Source organism: Armigeres subalbatus, chromosome 2, assembly GCF_024139115.2.
Source record: "Armigeres subalbatus isolate Guangzhou_Male chromosome 2, GZ_Asu_2, whole genome shotgun sequence".
NCBI lineage: Eukaryota > Metazoa > Arthropoda > Insecta > Diptera > Culicidae > Armigeres > Armigeres subalbatus.
The window spans coordinates 254176813-254201826 of record NC_085140.1 but is presented as its reverse complement, the minus strand read 5'-3'; the positions used below and the strand labels follow the sequence as shown (position 1 = coordinate 254201826).

Below are 25014 nucleotides of genomic sequence, written 5' to 3'. Positions count from 1 at the left end.
GGATTGTTGGTTTGTGCGTGTTTTCGAAAAGTATGCAGAACGATCGCGCGATCATCCAAAATTTGTTCTGCGTTAATTAATTAGGTAATGCTAGTTTGTGCGTGTTTTCTACAAGTACGATCGAACTATCGCGCGATCATCCAAAATGATTTGTTCTGCTTTATGCGGCCGATAAAAAAATTAAGTTGTGCGCGTTTTGTCGTATTTGAGGTTAGCACGGAGGTTCGATAAAAAGCGAAGTGAGTCACGGATACAAATCTCATCTATTTGAATCAAAAATATACCTACATGTTTATTTGCAAACAGACAATATGTTTAAATCAAACATGTTTATTTTAAATACCAAATTAAATTCCTGTTTGTGTTATGCATGCACTAGTGAGTAGCCCCTCGCTCGCACTTACAGATGTAAACAAAAACAAGACAATCGTGGAGATGCAGAAGTATATTGCGAGAACAGAGAAAACTTCTAATTTTGCGGAGCACAGAAGAAGAAGAAGACTGAGTGTCAGAAACTTCAAATGACATGCACTGTGCGAAAAGTGTTGATATTCTTTGATATCAAGAATATTCGAGAAGTCTAAAATGTTTTTTTTAGCTTTATTGATGTGTTTTTTTAATTCTAGGATTAAGCAAGTCTAACATCTTGCAAAATCGCATAAATACGCTCCGAAAAGCCTTCAAAGTACCATAAAACTTATTTAAAAAGTAAATCGGCATGTAACACTCGTTTAAAGTTACATTTTTTTTATTATCACACTGAAAAAATCAACCAACATTAACCGTTCATCAAGTGATTTGACGTTTGCGGAACAACTTTCCGACGGTCGACCGTCGGACCTTCGTTCGAATTTTTCTATCTTCTCGCAATAGGTACTCGGTCTCTAGTAGCAACAAGAGTTGGAGTAACAATCCTTTCCTTCCTATATGACCGTAAGCACGTGGCCAGCGCCGTTATTGACTGAAAATATTTGAGCTTCTGAAACGTGTTCATTGGGAATGGGTAGTTAATCATTCATTAAATCAATAATTCGCTTGGTTCTCTGTACAATTTCGCAAGTTCTAGTCAATCACGGAGTAGCAACTACGAAATTTACGGTCATAATGCTCACGCTCAATTCTAGGAGGAATTTACCAAGGAAATGGTGCTTAAGAAATTTCCTACGGGATTTCTGGAAAATTATCTTTTTCTTGGAGGAATTTCCAGAGTAATTTTAGGAAAAATTTCTGAAGTAACTCCTTGAGGAACTTCTGAAAAAAATTCCTGGGGGAATTTCTGAGGCTATTCCTAAAGGGAGTTCATGTGGATGAATTTCCGAAGAAATTCTATGCGGATGGATCATGGATAATCTGATGATTTTATTCGGACCGGTCAGAATGGTTAAGAGCGATGAGAATGAACAAGCTTATCATTTTGTCTCGTGTTGGTATCCACGCTACCTTTTCTTGGATGAAGCTGATATTATCATGTCACAGTAGTCGCAAATGTGTTATTTTGATAGTCCTAAAAGTGTAATCTGATGCCGTCCATATTTAAAATGGTAGAAGTCTAACCCTTGTGCTATACATTAAATCCAGTTGGAGTTAGAATGACAGCTATGGGAATTAGGTGGAGTTTTCTTCGTAATGGATTCAAACGATCAATCTTTTGGGTGAAAATTCCCCGACTTCACACGACTTCAATGTGATGTGATACTTTGTGAACGCCAAATTTGAGTTCTTCCACAATCGAAACGGTTTATTAAAAATAACTTCAATTTTAGTTGATGAAATAAATACCTGAAAACAAATATGATGAAATTAATAGCATCTATCCCCATTAATTGCTGTTTTGACCTTTCTAACTTTTCGTGATATTTTATGAAGAGCGAAAAAGGCATCATCACCGCTAGGTGGATTAATCTGGGGTTTTCCATTTCAAGTAGAAGAAATTTAGAGTTCTAAGCGACGCTCGAAACAAAAACTCAGTGACATCAAACAAAAGCTTAGGTTTCGATGATACCAGAATGAAAGTCCAGTAAGAGGGGGGAGGCTTGGGGAGGGAATACTGATTTTTTTACACCGTAACGTACCGACAAAGGTACCCGGGTACCCACGTTCTTGAAATTCTCGGTTGCTATACCCGAGCAGGAGAGACAAACTCAACAATACCTAATTATGTTACAGATACCAAGAGGAAAAATATCAAAAAATAAAACCAAAAATTAATATGCGCAATATTTCAGACATACTCTGTTATTACAATACCAAACGCATCACAAATCATTATTCGTTTGGTATTGAAAAATCTAAGGATGTTATGCCCAAAGTATTTTGCATATTAATTTTTGGTATTTTACCTCTTATGCAAGGCTAGTTCATACCAATTTCTGTTATCGAGGTCGTCGCTCCTCCTCGGGTATGGATTGAAAAATTTGTCTTCTATCCAAACCATGTCAGATAGAACCGATTCGGATTACCTGGTTACCGGGATTCCGGATTTGCTTGGCCATGTTCCAAAGATTAGATATATTGAGGTTAGAAGATTCTTTTTTTCAATATGTTGCACTGATACATCGCTGAATATCAGGTTATGCTATTTATTAAAAGTGAACAATATCTCGGGCCTTCGCCTAATAGCCGTGCGGAAAAATGCTTTTTGCATGTCACAAATGCGACAAGCGTCATCTTGAAGTTTTCGAATCAGCTTCAAGTAATAATTGCTAGGACAGCTTGTTATAATACTTGTGTATATGTAAAGATCTTTTTTTTAGAAATATTTTTGATTTTGCGAGTCACTGAAATGTTCAGAGTGATAAATCGCTTCAACTGCTACTCCAATTGGTTACAACCTTCAAAGTTTCCCAATAAGCCTACAACTCTGTTCTAGGAGAAGAAGCGGATGTAGCAAAAAAGGTTCTAGTCCTACAAAATCCTGGGATGATCCGAGTCTTGCCAATTTGTCGGCTCTTTCATTTCCATCAATTCCTCAATGACCAGGAGCCCAATGTAGATTGACTCTATTATGACAAGACAATTTTTGGAGTGACTGAACACCCCCTCAAACAGTTTTAGATGTGCATGTTGCAGAATTCAGAGCATTGAAAGCTGCTTGACTGTCAGACATTATGCATATATTTGAATGTCTGTAGTTTCTGCGTAAGCATATTGAGGAGCATTCCTGGGCCAGTTACACCTGCTCCAACTCGATTGTTCATTCTTGAACCATCCGTATAAAAAGTAGTCGAGTCTGGTCGGAGGTCTGGCCATCCCTGTTGCCACGAGTGAGGGATGTAATGCCAACAAAGAAGAAATAAGGCAGAAGATGATTGAGTGTGTAAAAAAATAGTGGGATATGAAGGGTCTATGCTAATAGGTATAAAAGTGGCAGAAAGCTAAAATATGTGCTCATGACAATGAGACAACTTCAACAGCCTAGATTTCATTACTTTTTCAGCTGTAAATGATGTCGGAAAATCTCACGAAATGGTAATCCTTACCCTCGTTGACATAACAATGAAGTTTCCTTCCGCGGTGAAGTGCGAAATGCTTCTAATCCACCTAAAGCCGATTTTTAAAGAATAAACACTTGAGCCTGTTATTTTTACCCTGTCCTAGCAGTGTTGAAATGGAAATCTGATTCACGCGTCAACCCGTTCTACCGTGTTTTGATTGGAAAAATTTTAACACTTCAAAGCGGTTGCACAAGTTCACTTTTAGGCTCGGTGTCCCAGAGAGGGGGCCATGTTTTCCAACGTCCTTATAATTCCACCCTTCACCCCTTTTTTATTTCATGGATTGTTGGTTTTGCGCGTGCCTGGAAACTGGTCTGAATGTGTGGCACAATATGCTTTCTGTATGCAAAATAAACACAAGAAAGCCATTTTAAAACGATTCGAGTGGTGTACCGAAAGCAGAAGATAAATAAAAATTTTGATTAATTTTTGTTGATTTTAAAACTTTTCAACGTACAACTCAGTTCGTTAAGCGTCATACCGACGCAACAACGAGAATGAAACGTGTGTCGATGTCGGAGCACAAGCAACATCCCTCTGTGTATCCCAGCCATGGTATTGATACGGCTATTTTCTATATTTACACAAGCAGGACGACAGAGAAGCGAAGTCACGATCTAAAATCATTGAATGGACAAATTCGGCTTTTTGCTGTGGGGTGGGCCACAACGATAGTTATGATGGGGAGGATGAGTTTATGTATCGATTCACTATGCACAATCGGTGTACCATCGACACGACGCTCTTATGTGTGATGATGTCCTTGCAGGCACTATACTGTAAGCCTTCTACATCTGTACATGAGCTCGATAAATCGATAAACAGATTGGATGCAGTGTCTATTCCTGAACAGATATTGCACATGACCACGTGTGCATGTGAGTCAAATAACCTTCATAGCTATAAACGAAGCGGGAACTGTACTGTGTATAAGCCAACATATTTTAATTTTATCTAAAATTGAAATGAGAAATTTGTGTTCAAAAATTTTATAAATGTGTTTGTATATTACAGGGAAAGAAATTCATAATTTCTGATAAAAAGTTATTTCGAGGAAAAAGAACTTTTTTTACATTTCTTTCTTTTTTATTCAAACAGTGTGAATGTTCGGAGAAACACAAAATTTCAAAACCGTATCGTTTATTCTGATAAAGTTGGTAAAATCATTCACAAATCTCAATCACCGAGCCCTCCCACGTGAGCAAACTCGTTTGCGAATTTGTAGGAATGCATCACGCCTGAGTTTTTCATGTTAAATCACATTGTTGCACTCATTCACCAAACAATCATATCGTTCCCGAAAGCGTTGAAAATCAATTTGGCAGCAATTTATTGTTTACACAGGCAAGAGTTTCAATTCAAGACAAAATTTTCAAAACGACTTATCTGCTTTTGTAAACAAAGATTCAAACGACGATTTGACGAATCTGATAGCTCTCCCACGCAAACCAACACCATCAATAGGTAGGTGAAGGATTCCGCTACATGTTGATGGTGTTGGTTTGCGTGGGAGAGCTATCAGATGCGTCAAATCGTCGTTTGAATCTTTGTTTACAAAAGCAGATAAGTCGTTTTGAAAATTTTGTCTTGAATTGTTCTATACGAAGGAGAAGCAAAAGAAAATCTAATGCAACGTACACACCAGTCAAGCAGTTTGACGAACATTGACTCCACCCCCAAGAAAACGCTTCGGTTGCTGCTTTGTTGGAACGTGTGTGAAGTTGTTCGAACAACCATTTGACAGTTGGCAGCTCGGTTGGAAAAAATTAAAACGTTTTGATTTTGGTTTGAGTTGTCGGGGGTGGAGTCAAGGTTCGCCGAACATGTTTGAGCATTTGAATTGAAGTTGCACAAACCCCCATATATTTTTTGATGGTTGGTGCTCAAGTTGGCACTTCGGTCGTTCGTGTGTGATATTGTTGGTCGAATAAATTGATTGTTCGTGCCGCTGTTGGAAAAACTTGATGGATGTTGGAATAAACGAGAGGTGGAGTCAATGTTGGTCAAACTGCTTGACCGTGTGTACGTTCCTTAAGATGATTTAAATAGATGATTCAACTCAGCCATGAGTTCTTAGGTGCTGAGTTGGGTGCTTACTACAATTCATGATTGATTTGAGTTTTGAGTTTTTCCCAACACTTTATGATTACAAAAAAAAACCGTTCAATCAGGTGCGTTAGCATGCGATTTATTTGGAGTGAGGGGAGAATAGGGAAGAACAGTCCAATATGCACCCCTTAAGCATTTACAAAAATGTTCACTAATATAAACAAGCAGTGTTATCCTACACTCGGTGCATTAAAAAAAATCAAATATCCCTCTATTAGTTGCATTTACTTAGTCAAGATAATAAAATCGTGTAGATGGAGTTAAATCAAAGAGCACATTTTTTTGCACAGAGTGTAGGCCAACTCTCTGCAAACAAGAATACCGTGGAGATTCATGATTCACAAAACTTGCTACATTTCTCAATGATCACATATTCAAAATAACAAGGTTTTGGGCCTGGGGCACAATTCCAGAATGGTGGTGTTTCTACAATCCATGAGAAATAATGGTGAATGCATGGTTGTTTGTTTATCGGATTGAACGAAAAGCTTATCGGAAAGTCAAATTTAAGTGAAATCCCTTCGTATGATATTTTCATTGCAGCTCAATAATTAATAACTAATATTGATTTATTTTTATTCCGTTTATTTATTATGTTGGCACTCTGTGTATTAACCGCTACTGTGAGATCGACTGTGTCGTTTCTTTATTCCACATAATCCACACAGAATCTAGCTATTGTTGTTTGGGGAAGGGGAGGGGGGTTGTGTGAATCGAACCCATGACCATCCGCTTATAAGGCGAATTGATAGCCTACTAGACCAAGGAATCCTCCTACGAATAATATTGAATTGTTATGGTAAAATTTGTTGAGAAATCCTACAAAACACTATGAGTGATTTTAGGAATTATGTAATTTTGCCCCGAAGGTGCGTTTCGTACTGTTCTCCCCTATCTATTTGAACCCTTTATATGGCACAAGAAAATAAACAATAAATAAAAAAACACATAAAACACACTGTGTGCTATTAAACTCTACGACCTTTCATAAGTGTCACAAGAATCAAAGGTACTACATTAGTTTGGTAGTACATCAGCAACCTAGACAAAACATAAATTGAGGTACACTGGCGGCGCCAGAGTTCTGGTAATGGTGGGCACCATTTTTTTGCGTAATTGGTTCATATATAATTTAGAGTCAGTAGTAAGAACTAAATGTTAGACAGTTTCAAATATATCAAAGGCTTTATTGCATTTTGTCGTCTGTAATTGAAAAGGTCACTTCTCTTTTGGAATCTTTTGGATTCAATTCCTATGTGATAATAGACAATTTCAATTTCACAGTCAAACCCAAGATAAATCCAGAATTTTTTTTAGAAATTTCTCAAGCGATTCCTTTGAAAATTCAAATCTTTGTTGATCCCTTTACGAGTTCTTTTAGGAATTTCCTTATAAATTCTTTTAGACATCTGGAAACATTTTTAGGAATTCCTTTGAAATTCCATTACAAATTTCTACGGAAATACCCTTCGGATATTCCTTCATGAATTGTTGAAATTGTTTTAGGAATACTTTCGAAAAATTTATTTAGAAGAAATCCTTCCAAAATTTCATTAGAAAATTCTTTGATAATTTCTTTAGGAATCGTTTCGAAAATTGATTGAGGGATTTTTTCGGGATATGTTCTGGAATTCTTTTGAGAACTCCTCCAGAGGTTAATTTCAGATATAAATTGGAAAATTACGCCAAGAGTTCTTTTCACATTCGTCCGAGGATTCCTTTAGAAAATTCTCAGGAAAGACCTTTGTCAATTTTTCCGGAAATTTCTTACAAACTTCTTCCAAGAAATCCTACGGAAATCATTTTCGTCAAACCATATTTGTGAGTCACCGTACATATTAACAACGTACATGGATTAAGGAAATGTTAACCAAAAGAGAAATAACAGCTAACCTCGGCAACTCTCACATTAGTGTTAGAACAATCCAAGGGTGCCCACACGCAGGGGCGTTATCACCTTTACTGTGGTCTTAATTAGTAGATGATCTTATCATATACCTGATAGCCCAGGGCTTCGAAGTAATTGGTATCGCTGACGATATTGTCATAATAGTACAATGACATTATCGCCAACATAATTCAAACTGCTTTAAACTATGTCTTCACGAGGTGCGATAGAGAAGGATTGAGTGTAAAGCCTTCCAAAATCACTATATTGCGCCTTTTACGCGTAGGAGGAACTTCTCACTAAACAATATGATATTGAAAGCTACAAGTTTGGAACTTTCAAATAAGTCAAATATCTTGGCGTAGTTCTTGATAGCAAACTCAACTGGAACAATCATTTAGAACACGCTATATTAATGAAGCGACAAATGCTCTATGAATTAGTAAACGAACTTTTAGTAGGCAATGGGGGCTTAAGCCGAAAATGATCCATTGGACATATTCAGCTATTGTAAAATCAAGAATTACCTATGGTTCGTTGGTCTGGTGGCCAAAGAGGAAAGAGAAAAGTGCTCAGATGAAGCTCGAAAAACTTCAACGATAATCGACCATCTCAATTACAGGTGCAATGAGCAGAACATCATCCAGTGCACTAAATGCTTTACTGATCATGCTTCCTCTGTATCAAATTTTACAATTAGAGGCTGAAAAGAGTGCTTTGAGGATCAGAAGATCCGAAAACCTCTTAGGAGGTGACCTAAAGGGTCATCTTAGCATTCTAAAAAACTTCAGTATGAACTCCGTGGTACTAAACAATGAAGACTAGATGGAGAAAAAGTACAATTTCAATCGAGTAATTCTCGCTTAACTTTTCAAAAGGACCTAAGTAACATTTTTTTCATGAATTAATTTGAATAGCGCAATCAACAGAACAACATGAAAGCTATTGATTGCAGTATTCAAATTAATTCATGAAAAAAATGTTACTTAGGTCCTTTTGAAAAGTTAAGCGAGAATTGATCCTGGGCGCAATACATGGTTAAATGGTGGACCGAAATTTTGCTCTGGATCAATTACGTTTTATAATGACGGTTCTGAACAACAAAGTGGGAGCAGGAGTTACTGGCCCTGGGATAGACATATCGATAGGCATATCGAAGTTGGCCATCCGTATTCCAAGCGGAAGTTCAAGCAATTCTAGAGTGTTCTGTAATAATTATGTTTGCGTAGAAATTACAGACACTCAAGTATAAGCCGATATGCTGGCGAGACTAGAATCATCAAGTCGGTTTACAGAAGCGGAATCTTTCTGCAGCTTTCCAACTTCTGAATGTATGGGAATCTATGAGAATAGAAACCAATTTTAAGAACACAACCAATTTAGGAAAATAACCATTGGAAATTCTTTCTTGGATTCCTTTATCAGTTCTTTAATAAAATCCTTAAGAAATTACTTAAGAAAATATCTTCGAGAATCTATTCAGGTTGTTCTTCGGAAATTCCTTCAAGAATTCATTCGGAAATTCTACCTCTAGTACATTTGGAAATACCTGCAAGAATTTCTTCCAAAATTTCTCCAGAAAATCTCACACAAATTCTTTATGGAACTCCTCCAGGAATAATTTATAAAATTCCCCCGTAGTTCATTTGAATATTCCTCCAGTGATTCTTTCGTAACACTTCCCGAATGGCCAGGGAAGAATTCTTTCAGAAAATTATTTGATGAACGGAATAGGAAACCCTTAATAAGCAGGAGTTTCAAACGAATTTTCTGAAGGAATTTTATAAGGAATTTCTTAAGGATTCTCGAAGGAATTCCCAAGTGAATTTCCAAAGGATTTTCTAAGAGATTCCCGAAAGAATGCTTAAAGTATATTCCAAAGGAATTTCAAAATGAATCTCTATGAGAATTTTCGAAAAAAATGTTGGAGATCTGAAGAAATTTTCAAAGGCAATCCTGAAGAAACTTCAGAAGGATTTCTCCTAAAGGAATTTCTGAAGGTATTCCTAAAACAATTTTCGTAGGTATTCCTGAAGGAACTTCCTAAGGATTTTCTTCAAGAATTTCTAAAGAAATTCCTAAAAAGAACTCGTAAAGAAATTTCCGGATGACTTTCGAAATTTTCTTATAATTCCTTCTTTCAATTTTCGAGGAATTTTCAAAGGAATCTTCCAATTTATTTTCGGAGTTGCAATTTATTTTTTCAACTTTCTAAATTTGATTTTATGTCGTGAAAAGCGGACAAACACAAAATGGATTAAAGCAACGGAAAACAAGATTTTTGATAAGAAAATTATTGTATGCTTTTTAGTGGAATGTCTTCACTTGTCATAAGACGAGTTTGTACCATCCCATTTAATTCCACCACTTGATTGTACCTTGACAGATACGTATTTCGACTTCAACAGTAATGTCGTCTTCAGTGTCTCGGAAGTTTCTCCAGAGTTAATCAAATTTCTAGAAACATTTTTTTTAAATACGATTTTGAAGACGCTTAACTCCGCCAGTAATGATAAAAATTAACGGAGAATCTTTTTTTTTTTCTCAGAACAATTTTGGCGTTTATAATTAAATTTTAGGAAACATTCGATTTGGTGGGTCACAATGCAAAAAAGGGGGCAAGTCCGGAATCGAACTCCTCACAAGGCCCGGCAATACTAAAAATCAGCAGTGCACAAAAAGATCAACAATCCCTTTTCTCACTTTTTCGCTTTAACACTTTCTGCACCACACTTCTTCACGCACCGCATGCCAAACCATTTTTCAACATGGGAACCTTTTCGTTGATGCACAGTATGCGATACTGTCTCAGCATAAATAATGAGGGAAAATCTAGAGCACGTGAAAATTCACGACGGAGGATTACATTGACGAAATTCATCAACAAAAGCGCCTAAGGAGAAAAGGGGATAACATCCAGCCTGACAGTAGTGTCGAGTAGTCAATAATGCTTTCTGACTCTCACCCACTCAATAGGCCGATTCTCAAGTGTTGGAAAAATTGTTCACTGTTACGCAGGATGTGTACATTTTTAATTGAAAGGGGTTGTCGGTTCGTAAGGGTAAGTGCTTTATTTTTGTTTAATTTTATTTTCCGCTTGGCAAAAAGGAAACGAAAATAGCCAGCGGCGAGGGTTTAGAAACGAAATTAGCAGAGATTAGGCCGTAAATAACCTAAAACAATGGTTTTTGAGCAGCATTTTTTTTTCTCTCTCTGATTTATTCATCCAACAGACAAATCATAACCTGTTTTCTTTTTCTCTTATCTCCATTATTGAGGTGACAGATTACTCGACATTCCATGCAAAGTATGCGGTGATCGTAGCTCAGGAAAACACTATGGCATCTACAGTTGTGACGGTAACTAATTTTCAAATTTTACAACTATTTCTTACTTTCTGCTTAGTATTATGAGTTTCAGGGTAGATAGCTGACAGGTATTCCTGGTAGGCTATTAGAATTCGACATACTTCAAAAACGGTGGTCTACTTTGTAGGAGGTTCCTAAAGGACTCTTAAAAAAAATCACGCTACCGGTGTTCGGTGTCATATTGACCCGGATTTGACTTAGAAATATCTCAGACATTTCTCAGCCAAATTCAATACCAAATTTTTAAAACAACTTATCTGCTTTTGTAAACAAAGATTCAAACGTCGATTCGACGAATCTGAGAGCACTCCCACGCAAACTAACACCATCAACAGGTAACCGAAGTCTTCAGCTCGATTCGCTCTCCGTTTCGACAAATCGACGTTTGAATCTTTGTTTACAAAAGCAGATAGGGACACGGCAGGTATTTTCGTCTGTTCGTCATAGTCTCGAAAACCAATAAAAGAGACGTTTTTTTGTAAAACTCATACGTACCAAATCGTAGGCTCAGGAGAAACGATCTGCTATAGTGGAGTTCTAGCAAATGTACGTTGCTTTCGTTGGTTTTAGCCCCTACGATGATGGACGGAAATACCTGCTGTGTCCCTAAATCGTTTCAACAATTTGGTATTGAATTGACATGTTAATATATACAAAATAATTGCCAACTCATAAATTTTCTGAAACTGAGCTCAGAATGATGATCGGCCATATCAACAATGGCCGGTGGAAATGTTGACAGTTGACACAATAATATTCCGCAAAATCGATTTTATATTTGTGTTTTGTTTTCACGAAAATGTCCTCAACATTATTTCCCAGATTATGGGAAACGTTATGCGTTCAACATCTCTGCAGATGTGCTAGGTTCTCCAAATCATTATGGAGTTCAGACCTATAGGTCTACCACGTCTACTACGCTCGGTACAAAACCAATAGCAACGCATTGTGTCCATATAGGTCTTTAGACATCATGTGTATGATTTACGCATCCTTTTGGAGTACAGACTAAATATACAGAGACGCGTAATCGAATGGTGGCCGATCAATGAAAGAATGTGCAGGTTGAATATCAAAGGCCGGTTCTTCAACTTCAGTATAATCACGGGCTTACCAGGCCTGGTAATGATAAGAATGCATTCTACGCGCAGCTTAAACATGAGTACGACAGCTGCCCAAGCCACGACGCCAAAATTATCACAGCAGATGGAAACGCTTAACTTGACTGGGAGGAGGAGTTCAGACCGACTATTGGAAAGTTCAGCTCTCACCGGCCGACCAACGATATTTTGTCCACCCACTGTGTAGTACGCAACCAACGCTACCTTACAGGTTTTAAAATCCTACCACCACAGTTTGCTACGGACTCCATATTGGTAGTAACAGGATGGCAAGGAATACGCCATGATGATCTACGCTTGGCAGGTGGGGAGATGGAAGAAGAAAAGTAAAAGGAGGAGTAACACGGTGATAACGAAAGGTAGAGGATCGTCTATGATACCTACCAAGCGATCGAGTGAAGTCCGGGACTGTAGAGTGCGCCGCCGTTCGGGAGTACAAAACCAAGCTTGTGACCCCCCCCCTTTCCCTGGAGGACAGTTCCGGAGATACAGGCCGACGGCCGAGTCCGTCAACATACTCGGAAAGGCTCCTGGATGGCGTATGAGTCTGCAGAGGACGCCATTGCATCCCATCACAAGTCGTAGCGTGGAGGACGCTAACTGACGGGATAGAAGTGTCAAGTCGGGAACGGCAGTTCCATAGATACGAGCCAAAATCCGATTCCGTTGCATGAAGAGCCGCTGACTGGCGACAAAGAAACGAATACCGTGGAACTCAGGTTAGCGTAGAATAAGAAAGTGGGACAGTGTGGAAGAGTGTCGCAAAAGTCCGAATAAATGAAGCAAGCGATATCATGAATGCGTTTTCCTGTACTTCAGTGCGGTCATTCCTTGTGTCTCGAAATATCCCTTCAGGCAATGCCGACCTTGATACACCTCTAGTCAGGGAGTTTCATTAAGGCTCTCCGCTGAACAACCGGCAGTTACAGATATTTGAATTTTCTAAACGTCATGTCATGTCAAACTGTCAAAAAATGCACGCCAGAGCCACTGGAGTGTATTTCTAGCGCGTGCGCTCCTGTGACTCTGCCGTGCATTTTTTTTTTGACAGTGTGACATGACATTTAGAGAATTCAAATATCCTTCTATTAGTTGCACTTACTCAGTTAAGATTATAACATCGTTTGGAGTAAAATCAAATAGCAGAATTTTTGCACAGAATGTAGGACAACACTGATTAACGATGCAGCGGAAAGCAACGTCGGATATGTGGGAAAACGATGGGATCGACGAAGAGTGCAGACAGATTCTGGAGGAGTGAATGATTTCATGGAAAGTTATCAAGCCGGCTTCGTTGACAGCCGTTTGACAACGGACCAGATCTTTACTGTACAACCAATTCTTCAAAAATATCGTGAATACCAAATTTCAACACACTATCTCTTTTTTAAATGTCAAGGTAGCAGACGATAATAAAGACCGCGAAAAGCTATGGAAGATCATGGTCGAGAATAGCTTTCCTGGAAAGCTTACAAATTGAATAAATACTGATAAAAGAAACGACGGATGGTGTGCAAAACTGAGTGAATATTTCAGGCAAACACTCCAGTTCGTTCGAATCCCACCGGGGACTACGACAAGGCAATGGAACTTCGTGCCTGTTATTCAATATTGCACTAAACCCTAGCAGCACACATATTCCACATAGGTTACTGCCGGGTCAGCAGGGACTATGTCCAAGGACTTAACGACCCCTCCCCACGGCTTCTGCGAGTTAGATGGCCTGCCTAGGACGTGGTGGGGCTTGGCAGCGGGCTCTGTTGAACCTCTACAAAAAGCTGCATGTGTCCGCATGCAGGCCCTATCAAAGCGACCGTGTGCCGCTCAAAGCGTACAGGAGCCCAAATAGTACAAATTGGTACATCAGGATCAATGATCCGAGCGAGATTCTGAATATGGCATTCTGGCCGCGTGTTAACGGACCTTTTCTTGTATATCGTAACATTGTGAAAGCGAGGGCTAGCAGTCTGACATTCTACTCTCTTAGTAGAGCCGGATGACACTGACTCGGCTAGGTTGTCTTCCGTCCCCTAAACCGTGGGGGCCTTGTAGCACGCTGTGCAATCCTACTCCTACTAATCCAGTAGGATTCGACGGCAGCCACATGGGGGGTCAATTAAAATGAGTTAATCAAATAATAAATCTTTTGATGATGCGTTAGGCATGAATGTGATAAACCCCTTTGCCAAGGGGGGATTGGCGAGGTCTCCTCGCAGGGAGGCGAAGTGGTGGAGGCTGCAACTAGTAGCACCAGAGTCTCTCCAGCAGTGATAGGGTTTAGCCATATCAGTACGCTCGGCGGGCCACTACCTGGGATCCAGGTGATCGCCGAGCAACTCGATGATATCGAGTTCGCGAGTGCAAGGCAGAACATCAGTAAGGAACTGAAACAGAACCTTCGGATGCTCTGTCAGGCTATTTGAGTCGCAAGACAAGAACAGGATGCGTTTATCAGGCGGGTGGTGGGAAGAGAGAAAGCCGAAAAGGTGTCTAAACCGATGCCTTCTCCTTCCTTGGTGGAGCGACCATGACGCAAGAGGCCTTGCCGGCCAATGAAGGAAAGACTACGCCTAATCCGAAATGGCTCAGGCAGCAATCCGGCGAAGGCGCTCAGAGCAAAGCCAAACGAGGTGCGACCATGAAGGCCAAACGTCGTCTGGAGGGTGCAGATCGGGGTGCAGAGGAGCCCGAAGGGCGTCGACTCGAGAAGACGATTTTTCGGCCCCGAAAAGGCAAAAGGCATCAGTCAAGAGCGTCGACTCAAGAAGACGATTTCTCGGCCCTAAAAAGGCAAAAGGCATCAACCAGAAACCGAAAATCGCCGGGCCGCAAGAGGCTACCAGCCTGCCGGTGCCATCGGTACAACGGACCGAAAACTCCTGGCAGCTCAACTCCTCAGTAGGGCAAAGCGGAAAACGAACGCATCACGACCCGCTAAAAAAAAGTTAAGGACAGAGGCGAGGCCTTGTTAGTGAAAACTGATAAGGAAAAGTACGCTGAAGTCCTTAAATTGATGCGGGCAGCCGAAAAGCTTTCGGCGCTGGGTAGGATGTGCAAAGCGTCAGACGCACCAAGACCAGTGGAATGGTTCTGAGAAACACGGAGCGCATGCTAAGTTAAAGCGATTTGATTGTTTGCAATATTTTGAACAACTGAGATAAAATTATTGAGTCTACCGACTTATTTTATGAAACACTTATAAGCTTGATGAATTCTGAACAAATACAATGCTTTATACTACAAATCAAGCTCTATCTGGTAAAAGGGCGAATGTCGCAAGAGAGAATTCTCTTCGACGACTTCCCCTCTTTTAAATAAAAGTGACAAGCAGAGGATTTGTTTGCAGTTTATCACCTCAGAATGCAAGTTCGCATTGTTTTCTATCGTGCTGAGGTGATGAACCACAAAGAAATCCACTGCTTGTCACTTTTATTAAAAAGAGGGGAAGTCGACGAAGAGAATCCTCTCTTGCGACATTCGCCCTTATTCCAGATAGAGCTTGAAATATGGAGTAAGAAATAAAAAACATATATTGCCATACTGTATGATTGCATTTTGTTAATAAAAAATTTAAAAAATCTTATAATGCCCAGATTGCCGCAATGTAATGTGCATATGCTTGAGTTGCATGAGTGGGCATCTCAAAATGCTCAAAAAATAATAATCAAAATATATGATTTTTTTGTGTGTTAGGTATATAAGAAATATTTAACAAATATACATTACGGAATAACATAGTCCTTTGCTTTATTCCAAAATTGCCTATTATGCAATTTGTTTATAAATTTTAAAGAGCATTTCTCGTTGCTTTTATGTTACGTTTTAGTTACATGGCAGTTTTAACTAAAACAAATGTGTTAAGCCTATCCTCGACGTCTCCCTCTTCAGTGGGACAAAAGCCTCCACTACTGCTCTGCGATCGATTCCAATAAGGTCGATGTCGTCCGCAAAGCCCAGGAGCATATGCGACCGTGTAATGATAGTGCCGTTCCTCTGCACGCCAGATCTCCTAATAGCGCCTTCGAGTGCAATGTTGAACAATAAATTCGAAAGTGCATCACCCTGCTTCAATCCGTCTAAGGTCACAAACGAGGTTGACACTTCGTCTGCAATCCGAATACTTGATTTCGAGCCATCCAGCGTTGCACGTATCAGTTTAATCAGTTTCGCCGGAAAACCATGTTCGGACATTATCTGCCACATCTCATTTCTTTTCACTGAATCGTACGCTGCTAAACATCTGATCCGTCGTTGATCGGCCCTCATATGAGGCCATCCAACCAGCCAGCAGGCAGTTCTTCATCCTCCGTGTTTGAGAAGCTCGCCGGGATATCGTCCTTCCCAGCAGCTTTGCTGTTTTTCAGCTCGTTTAGAGCCTTCTTAACCTCGTCCAGCGTTGGTGGTTCCACGGCTTGATCGTCGCCGACTATGTCCATCCTAAGGAGCAGGATACATCTTAATTTTCACCGTTCAACAAATCTTCGAAGTGCTCCTTCCACCTGGCTGCCACCATAGTCTTGTCTGTCAGCAAATTCCCCTCTCGGTCATTGCACATGGCGGGCACTGGCGCAGTCTTATGCCGCGCGCCATTGGCAGTTGCGTAAAATCTCCGCATATCGTGTCTATCCATGTTCTCCTGCGCTTCAGCTATCGCACTCTCTTCGTGTTGCCTTTTTTCTGCGGTGGATTCGTTTCTCTTCTGCCCTTGCTACACTGTACCGCTCTCTGTTGGAACGGGTACGAGCCACTAGCATTCGACTCCTAGCAACATTTTTCTCGTCCGTCACTCGCTGGCACTCCTCATCAAACCAACCATTGCCATGACATTGCTATAATAAACGGTTTAGAAAAAGTAATAGCTTTCAGAGATAAATTACAAAACTTGATCAAGTCACCGGATGTTCCGAGACTTCCGGAGGACCACCAGTGGTCAATGAGTGGGGCTTGCATTGATTTTGCTCTGCCATTGATGGAGTGAACAGTTTTGAAAAAAGTTTCAATTTTCTGGGACAAATTACTAAAATTGAGCACTTCAACGGATGTTCCGAAATTCCCGGAGGACCATTGGGTGGCCTTGGGATGGATGAGCGATGCCTGTATTGCTTGTTTTGGCGATGCTTGCATTGATGCTTTGGCCTTGCTATAACAGAAGGTTTAAACAAATTCGCAGCCTTCTGAGACGAATTACTGAAATTGACCAGTTTTTCCGGATGTTCCGGAACTTCCGTAGGACCAATAGGTAGACACCACTGACCGAGGAAGCGTCACGCAGCATCGATTATTCTTTTATACTGGAATGAATGAATGTATGAAATGGTAATTTCGGATGTTTCCTAAATACGGATCATCCGGGCCACCCATTGGCCTAAGGAGCTAAATTGTCCTCCTTCCTAATGCACTTATTGTCTGTCGTGACCGGTCCTAGTCACTAACCGTTGCATCAACAACATAAATGTTGTTGATGTTCATCGACGCTCCGATTAGCCATGTAGGGTGCCACCCACTACTCGGCATCGAAGCGGATGCTCGCTGCTACCTCCGATGAGTCATTCCGGTATTGGCAGAGGGCGGTGCCACCCGCTTACTCACCACCGGAATGTCATCGGGAAATCCTTCGGATCCACTCCTGTGGATCCTAGAATGGGCCGCCTTGGCCCGTCGATGGTCCTGCTGCTGGATGTGGTTCAACACATCTGCCAACAATTCAAATCGTTTGAACCATTTTACTCGTATTTATGGAAATATGAGACATGGTTCGTTAGTGATGAGTCAACACTCCGTTCGTGCCATTCATACCCTGTTGCCATATTTTACCATTAATGCCTTCAAGTTCATTATGTGCAATATTATTGCCTACTTTTTGGCGAATTATCAGTAATACGCATTGAGCTTTCATAGCTTGGTTACATCGCATGTTCAAGAATTTGTGATATGCGCAGATTTATAAAGTGCCTTGTATGTACTTTTTGTGTCAGTACATTAAAATATTTTTTTTTTGTTTAACTTTAATTTCTTATTATTTTTTTTCTTAATAACCTCATTGCTATCACTACATTGTCGTGAACAATTTTGTCGAAGGTTCCATCATTCAAAATGGTAAAGATCCGATGATACATCATCAGGGAGTTCTGGAGTGATGCTAAACTTTTCGGGGTGTTGCAATATTCAAAGCTCAGGTGTTTCAATACTCATTTTTTGCGCTTCTATACTTTTGGCGGGTAGTGTATAACAAAAAAAAAACATACAATAATGCACTCATTTTATACTATTTCTCTGAATATTAATTAAGTAAACAATAATAAGAAAGTTTCAAATAATGCTCTTTCGTTATTTTTTCTTACTTTGTATCACTTTTCTCTCAACAGGCTGCTCTGGATTTTTCAAACGCAGCATCCACCGAAATCGAGTTTACACGTGTAAGGCGGCCGGTGAACTGAAGGGTCGGTGCCCCGTGGATAAAACCCACCGCAATCAGTGCCGGGCTTGCCGGTTATCAAAGTGCTTCCAATCCGCGATGAACAAAGACGGTAAGTGATCGAAACAAATATCTACCGATAAAGTTAGCCATACCCATTAAGCTGGATTCAGCTTTCGCTTGAGGTTAACCATAGGCGGGTATGCAAAATACACCCAAAAGCGTGTTCACGGTTAATGTGCTCTCATTATGACACCGTCGCGATTTTGAATTCTAATCAATCCCTGCTTGTGGTTTGAAAGAAGCGGAAATGTGCAAACGAAATCACATTACAGCGAGCAAACACAGCTGACGAAACTTCCACACCTCATTCACTCAGCCGGGAAATCCTTCAGCGATTTCACAGCTCATTTTCACTCTGGCGATTACATGCACAGTTGAAATATTTGTACAAACAGCCTCAAATGAAGCGTTAACTTACTTCTTTGGCAGCGTTCTACACACCGTTCAAGAAGCGAGTCAAAACCACTGCTTTTGATCTTTGAGCTACGGTTCCAATGAAATGCTTGGGTAGTCAGTTTCCACCCTCGATTCCATCGGGAGTTTCACTGCTCTGTTCTCTGTCCTTGTCTGCTTGCTACCCAAAACGAATCCCCAGGCTGGGAAAGAACATAATTCGCAACTAAGCCAACGGCAGCTGCTACTGGCGGAGCGAGACATCTTCCGTTTGCCCTACATATAGTCAGCAGCACCCATACCCATTGGAATAGAAAAATGACAAACACGCCCGAAAAGAGGCTTTCGCCACAAACCAAAATTTTGAGTTCAATAATCCCCTTTTAACGCTATTTTCACTCTTGTTGTACTTTTTCGCTTTTTCGCTTCTAAGACGGTTGATGTCTTTCGGGGGAGATAAAGTTTTATTCTTTTGGCCGTTCAAAGTTGATTGCTTGGTAGAAGAATGGTGTGAAATCGGACGCCAAGAGTTTTCAGGAATTCTTCTTCTTCTTCTTATTGGCATTATATCCCCACACTGGGACAGAGCCGCCTCGCAGCTTAGTGTTCATTAAGCACTTCCACAGTTATTAACTGCGAGGTTTCTAAACCAAGTTACCATTTTTGCATTCGTATATCATGAGGCTAACACGATGATACTTTTTGTGCCCAGGGAAGTCGATACAATTTCCAATCCGAAAATTGCCTAGACCGGCACCGGGAATCGAACCCAGCCACCCTCAGCATGGTCTTGCTTTGTAGCCGCGCGGAGGGTTTTCAGGAATTATTAAGACAAAATAGAAGGTTGTATTCGAGAACGGACGGGAAATTTAACGTAAAATCATACTGAATATCCCAATAGATTCCTAAGAGTATTTGGGTCCTTCCGTAGCTCTGGAGGTAAAGGAAATTCTTAAGATATATTAACCTCAGCGAAGCATCTGAACTGAACTCTTACAACAAAAAGTTTATCAGAGAATCACAAAGTTAATATGTAATCTTAGAGATGCAAATAAAACCCCCTACTGTTTTTTTCTTTTTAGTAGCATTCCTGTGGAAATTCCAGTTTTGCTTTCAGAATCATCAAATTAGTTTACATTCCAATAAAAACAGGTATTAACAGGTTTCAGTATAAATTAGAAAAAAAAAATCCAGCTTACTTTTTTTACAAAATCTCTAAAGATTTTTTTTTTCAAAATCCTGGGCAACTTTAATGAATCTTCAAAGGAAATTCTTTTAAATTTCCAATGGATTTTTTTTTTCGTTTTCCAAAAGAAATTCTTAGACATTTTCAGCAGTTTTTTTTTAATTTCCAAAATAAACTATTCGGAATATGCCAAAATATTTCCGATGGAAATTCCTAAGATTTTCCAGTATGAAATCGAAAAAAGTTCATCTGAAACACCAATAATGAATTTCCCGAGGAAATTCCGATGTTTTTACAAGTGAAACTAACGAAAAAATTGTACTTTTGAAGGAATTCCTTAAAAAATTAAATCAAAATTTTAAAGATTTTCTGATGTGAAAATTCCTTAAAATTTCTAAATCATTTCCTGTGCATCTTTGCATAGTAAAGATTTGAAGCAATGTTTAGCTGAACCTACAAAGAAATCAAAATGACTTCCCGAAGAAGAATGAATTCCCGATGAAATTTTGGAAGAATTTATGTACAAATTAAAAAAACAAGAATCTCGAGAATTCTGAAGATTTATTTTTTGAAAATCCAAATAATTTTTTAAAGATAATCCATAGACTCTTCCGTGGAAATTCTAAATAATGCCTCGAATAAAAAAATACTTGGAAAATTAAAAAAAAATGTGATAGAATCCACAAAGAGCGTAAAAAAGTATTCCAAAAAATTTTAATTTCAAAATTCCAAATTTGAAAAAACAATCCAAAAACAAAAAAATCAACGGAAATATCAAAGAGTTTCATGTGGCATTGGCTGTTTAATATCTTTCGGTAATTCAGAAGAGTTTTTATTGAAAAATTTAGAAGTCTTCTTCTTCTTCTATGGCTCCATATTCCAACTGGAAGTTGGTCTGCTTTTCAACTTAGTATATTCTTTTAGCATTTCCTTAGTTATAAATTGAAAGCTTTTATATGCCAGCCATTGCGTGATTGCGTGATTGCGTGTAGCTAGTACGATGGATACACTATACCTAGGATGTCGAGAATGTTTCCCACCCGAACACATCCTAGACAGGAACGAGAATCGAACTCGTCATCTCCGAGTTGGCAACCCTACGCCTTTGCTCGCAAAGCTCACTGGAGACTGAACATTTTGAAGTGCACTCCTTAAAATGTTCGAAAAACTTTTTTTGGAAATAAAGAAGAATTTCTGGTGAGGATTCGAAAGAACTTGTCGTAGAAAATTTCATTAGAATGTAAAAAAAATATATGAAAATTTGAACATTTTTTTCCACCGTAAATTGTATGTATTTCCCACGGGACTGTTTTGAATTTTCAGACAGAATTCACATAGAATTTTTTTCGGAGTTTCCAAATTCAAATTCTTTCCAAATTCTTGTTGTGGAAATTGAGACTGAATCGCAACCTGTTTTTTCGTTTATTTTTTTATGGAAAAGGGATCTAAGGCTAAGATGGTCAAATAGCGCAGATATGCATCGGCGTTACGACCGACGCTGCGTTACCGGTTTTTCTCGATGCACACCTGCGTCTTTTTAACGCTGATTTGAAAAGACGCTACGTGGGCATAGGCCCTAAGATGCGCTTTGCGTTTAATGATTAAATCATTAAATTTTAATGATTTGTATTTTTTACACCGCTATTGTTATGCACCAAAAGTTTTTCGTGTAAAAAAAACCACGTGGTTCGAGAGCAACACCCCCTCCCCCCATGTGGCTTACCGTGGTCATTTTCCAACCCCCCCCCCCCCTCCCCCCATATATGACCACGTGGTTTATGGACGGCCCCGTAGAGCGGCGGGATTTTTATTAGAATCATTTATTGTCGAACCTTGAGTAAGAAATTGATGTTGTGTCCCACACGGACAATTTTGGACACCGGGTGGTCCCCTAGAAATTCCGGAATATCCGTAAAAATAGTCTTTTGGTAAATTTCATCGTATTTTAAAATCTATTGTGGTAGGAATTGATGTTGTGACCCACACATTTTGGCATACGGGTGGTCCTTCTAGAAGATCCGAAACATCCGTAAAAATGAACAATTCGTAAATTTCGTCGTGGAACTCCGGGTTTTTTTAGATTTCGACAGGACTCTGAGTGTAGAATTGATGTTGTGAACCACACACGGATCATTGTGGCCACCAATTGGGCTGCAGGAAAGTCTGGATCATGCATAAAAATGGTCAATTCTTTTAATTCATCGTATATTGACGAAGGTAATCACCTTCAGCAGGGTTCGTTCTTTTCGTTTCGATGAGACGAAATCAAGCGATTTTCGGTTCGGAGGAGAATATTTTTATTCCTAGTTTGCAATGAAAAACATCTTTCTCTCTTCTCTATTCGAGACGAGCCAGCATTGGGCTGAAAGTCTCGCTAATAAAGACATAAAAAAAATCTTTCTCTCACATCTCTTTTCTCTAGAGAGAACCTAGAAGGATAAGCGAAAATCGTGCCTATTTGATGGATTTCTTTTTTCGTTTCATCACTTTTGCGTTTCACTCGCGAAAATTTTCGGTAAGCAATTACAAAAAATGTATGACCGCAATGGAATTCGAACCTAGAACATCAACAATAATGGCGATGAGATGCTACTTAGCTTAGCTTAGCTTAGCTTTGACTGACTACACATATCTATGGTTGCTACTCCGTGATTGACCAGAATCAGTGAAATTGCACAAAGAATCAACTGAATGATTGACTGGGATTGTTCAAGCATTCTCAGTGTGCAAGTTTCAGTGACTCTAAAATTCAAATGATCAATAACGGCGCCGGCCACGTCCTTGTAGTCAGTTAGGAAGAAGGAAGGAATATTAGTAGGTGGTTTTTGCTATTTGAAGACCGTGTTTACCTCTGCGTCTCCACAAAAACCACAGGAAGGATTATCAGTTAATTGGTAGGCATCGTTGGATCTGGATTCACTCTGATAAGCGATACGACCGTGCCATTCTTTATACATAGTGATTTTACCTAGCCATGAATCGGGCGCGAATAGTAGTACAAACTAACTACCGGGCGCGCAATGCAGAACACAATATTTCGTCCGATCGCGCCATCGTTCTGCTGTCCGAAACAAGAGAAATCTCGCACTGAACTGATTTTTATTACCGGCCGCGCAAAGCAGAACACAATATTTCGTCCGATCGCGCCATCGTTCTGCTGTCCGAAACAAGAGAAATCTCGCACTGAACTGATTTTTATTACCGGCCGCGCAAAGCAGAACACAATATTTCGTCCGATCGCGCCATCGTTCTGCTATCCGAAACAAGAGAAATCTCGCACTGAACTGATTTTTATTACCGGCCGCGCAAAGCAGAACACAATATTTCGTCTTCGTCCGATCGTGCCACCGTTCTGCTGTCCGAAACAAGAGAAATCTCGCACTGAACTCAAGAATGGCTATGAGATGCTACTAAAAAGGAAGTATCCTCAAAATTGTATTGTATTTTCCGTGTGTTTTTCACCATAATAGTATTTTTCGTGTATTACTGTAGGTACACTAATAAAAAATCCACACATTTTTATTGGCAAAAATCTGAAAAAAATTACAAATAAATTTTATATTATGTAATGTGAAAATAATTTTTATTCATATAATGGTCAATCCGTAGGTAAAGGGTTCTGCTACCTTTAAAGGTGTTAGTTTGCGTGGCAGTGCTATCAGAATCGTCAAATTGACGTTTGAATCTTTGTTTACAAAAGTAGATAAGTCGTTTTGAAAATTTGTTATTGCGTTAATGTCTACACTAATGGACATAATTATTCATCATATTTTCATAGTACAAGATTACTTAATCTCACTAAATGCCCAAACATGTTCAGCATTAGGAAAATTCTAGACCAACATTTGGAAAGGACGTTAAGGCCAATTTTTGACGTAAACTACGTCTAAGGATACAGGGTGTAAAATGAAAATGTCAAAATTGAGGACCGTCATGCAATCATGTAAGTTTTTGAACGTTAATAGAGCCTTTTTTTAAAGAATTCTTAAGACTTATGTATATAACCCATAGAAATAACGACGGAGAAGGTTCGACTGATGTTGGTACAGGCATAACTGCGTTATTTTAGTGTACGTACTATCGAAGCAAAAAAAAATCCGAACTATTTTTTTGTGTTCTAATGAATTGGAACATCCATATATTACGTGACAGTTGTTGGAGTAATGTTTTAATTATATGTTGAACATCGTACATAATTGTGGGCTGCAGGGACTATGTCCAAGGGCTTGACGATCCCTCCCCAGGCTATCTGCGAGTTGTGGAGCCTGCCTAGGATGTGGTGGGGTTTGACAGTGGGCTCTGTTAAACCTCTATAAAATGCATGTATCCGCAAGTAGGCTCCGCCAAAGCGACCGTCTGCCACTCAAAGCGCACAAGCCCAAGTCCTGGTGTTAGGTGGGACGCTAAACAGACCTGACACGATGGCCCTTCGACGAGACAGGAGGTTTGCGCAGGGCCAATGAGCTGCCTTTAAAAACAACCATTACGAACGACATAGAAGATAATACGACTCGATACAATCGGCAACGACCTAGACGACGAATATTTTTTTTTTCGGACTTTATTAGAGTGATTTTAAAGTTTGACAAAGTTCATCATTTAGACGACGAATAGAGGATCACAATTAGAAGTCGCTAGTCTACGCAGGTTGCGACAGGATAATCTACGATGAATTACATCCCCGCAGCTTCGATGTCGTAGCGCAGCATGAACGCAGAAAGTGTGGAAAAGCGGGCATCGAGCGGCTACCTTATACCAAAGCTGTGGTACCACCAACGAGCTGGGAACAAGCTTCATAGCGCTGGGAGAGATGCGCCAACGCGTGATGGTAAACCGAAGCACTTTCTTCCCCCGCAAGAATATCCACAAGGCCACATGGAAATCACCTAATAAAGAAACGGAAAACCAAACCGACCATTTCTTATCGACGGTAAATTCTTCTCCGACATCACAAACGTACGCACTTACCGCAGTGCG

General features: G+C 39.7%; 1 protein-coding gene across 2 annotated transcripts in view; it reads left to right on the top strand.

Annotated features, from left to right (window-relative positions):
* Positions 1-25014, top strand: part of LOC134212090 (protein dissatisfaction-like) — an 85926-nt gene that overhangs the window by 14951 nt on the left and 45961 nt on the right. For both annotated transcript variants that reach the window (XM_062689611.1, XM_062689610.1), the window contains exons 2-3: positions 10770-10850; positions 18346-18507. In XM_062689611.1, coding sequence (XP_062545595.1) covers positions 10770-10850; positions 18346-18507 — 243 coding nt within the window. The remainder of the gene's footprint in view (positions 1-10769; positions 10851-18345; positions 18508-25014) is intronic.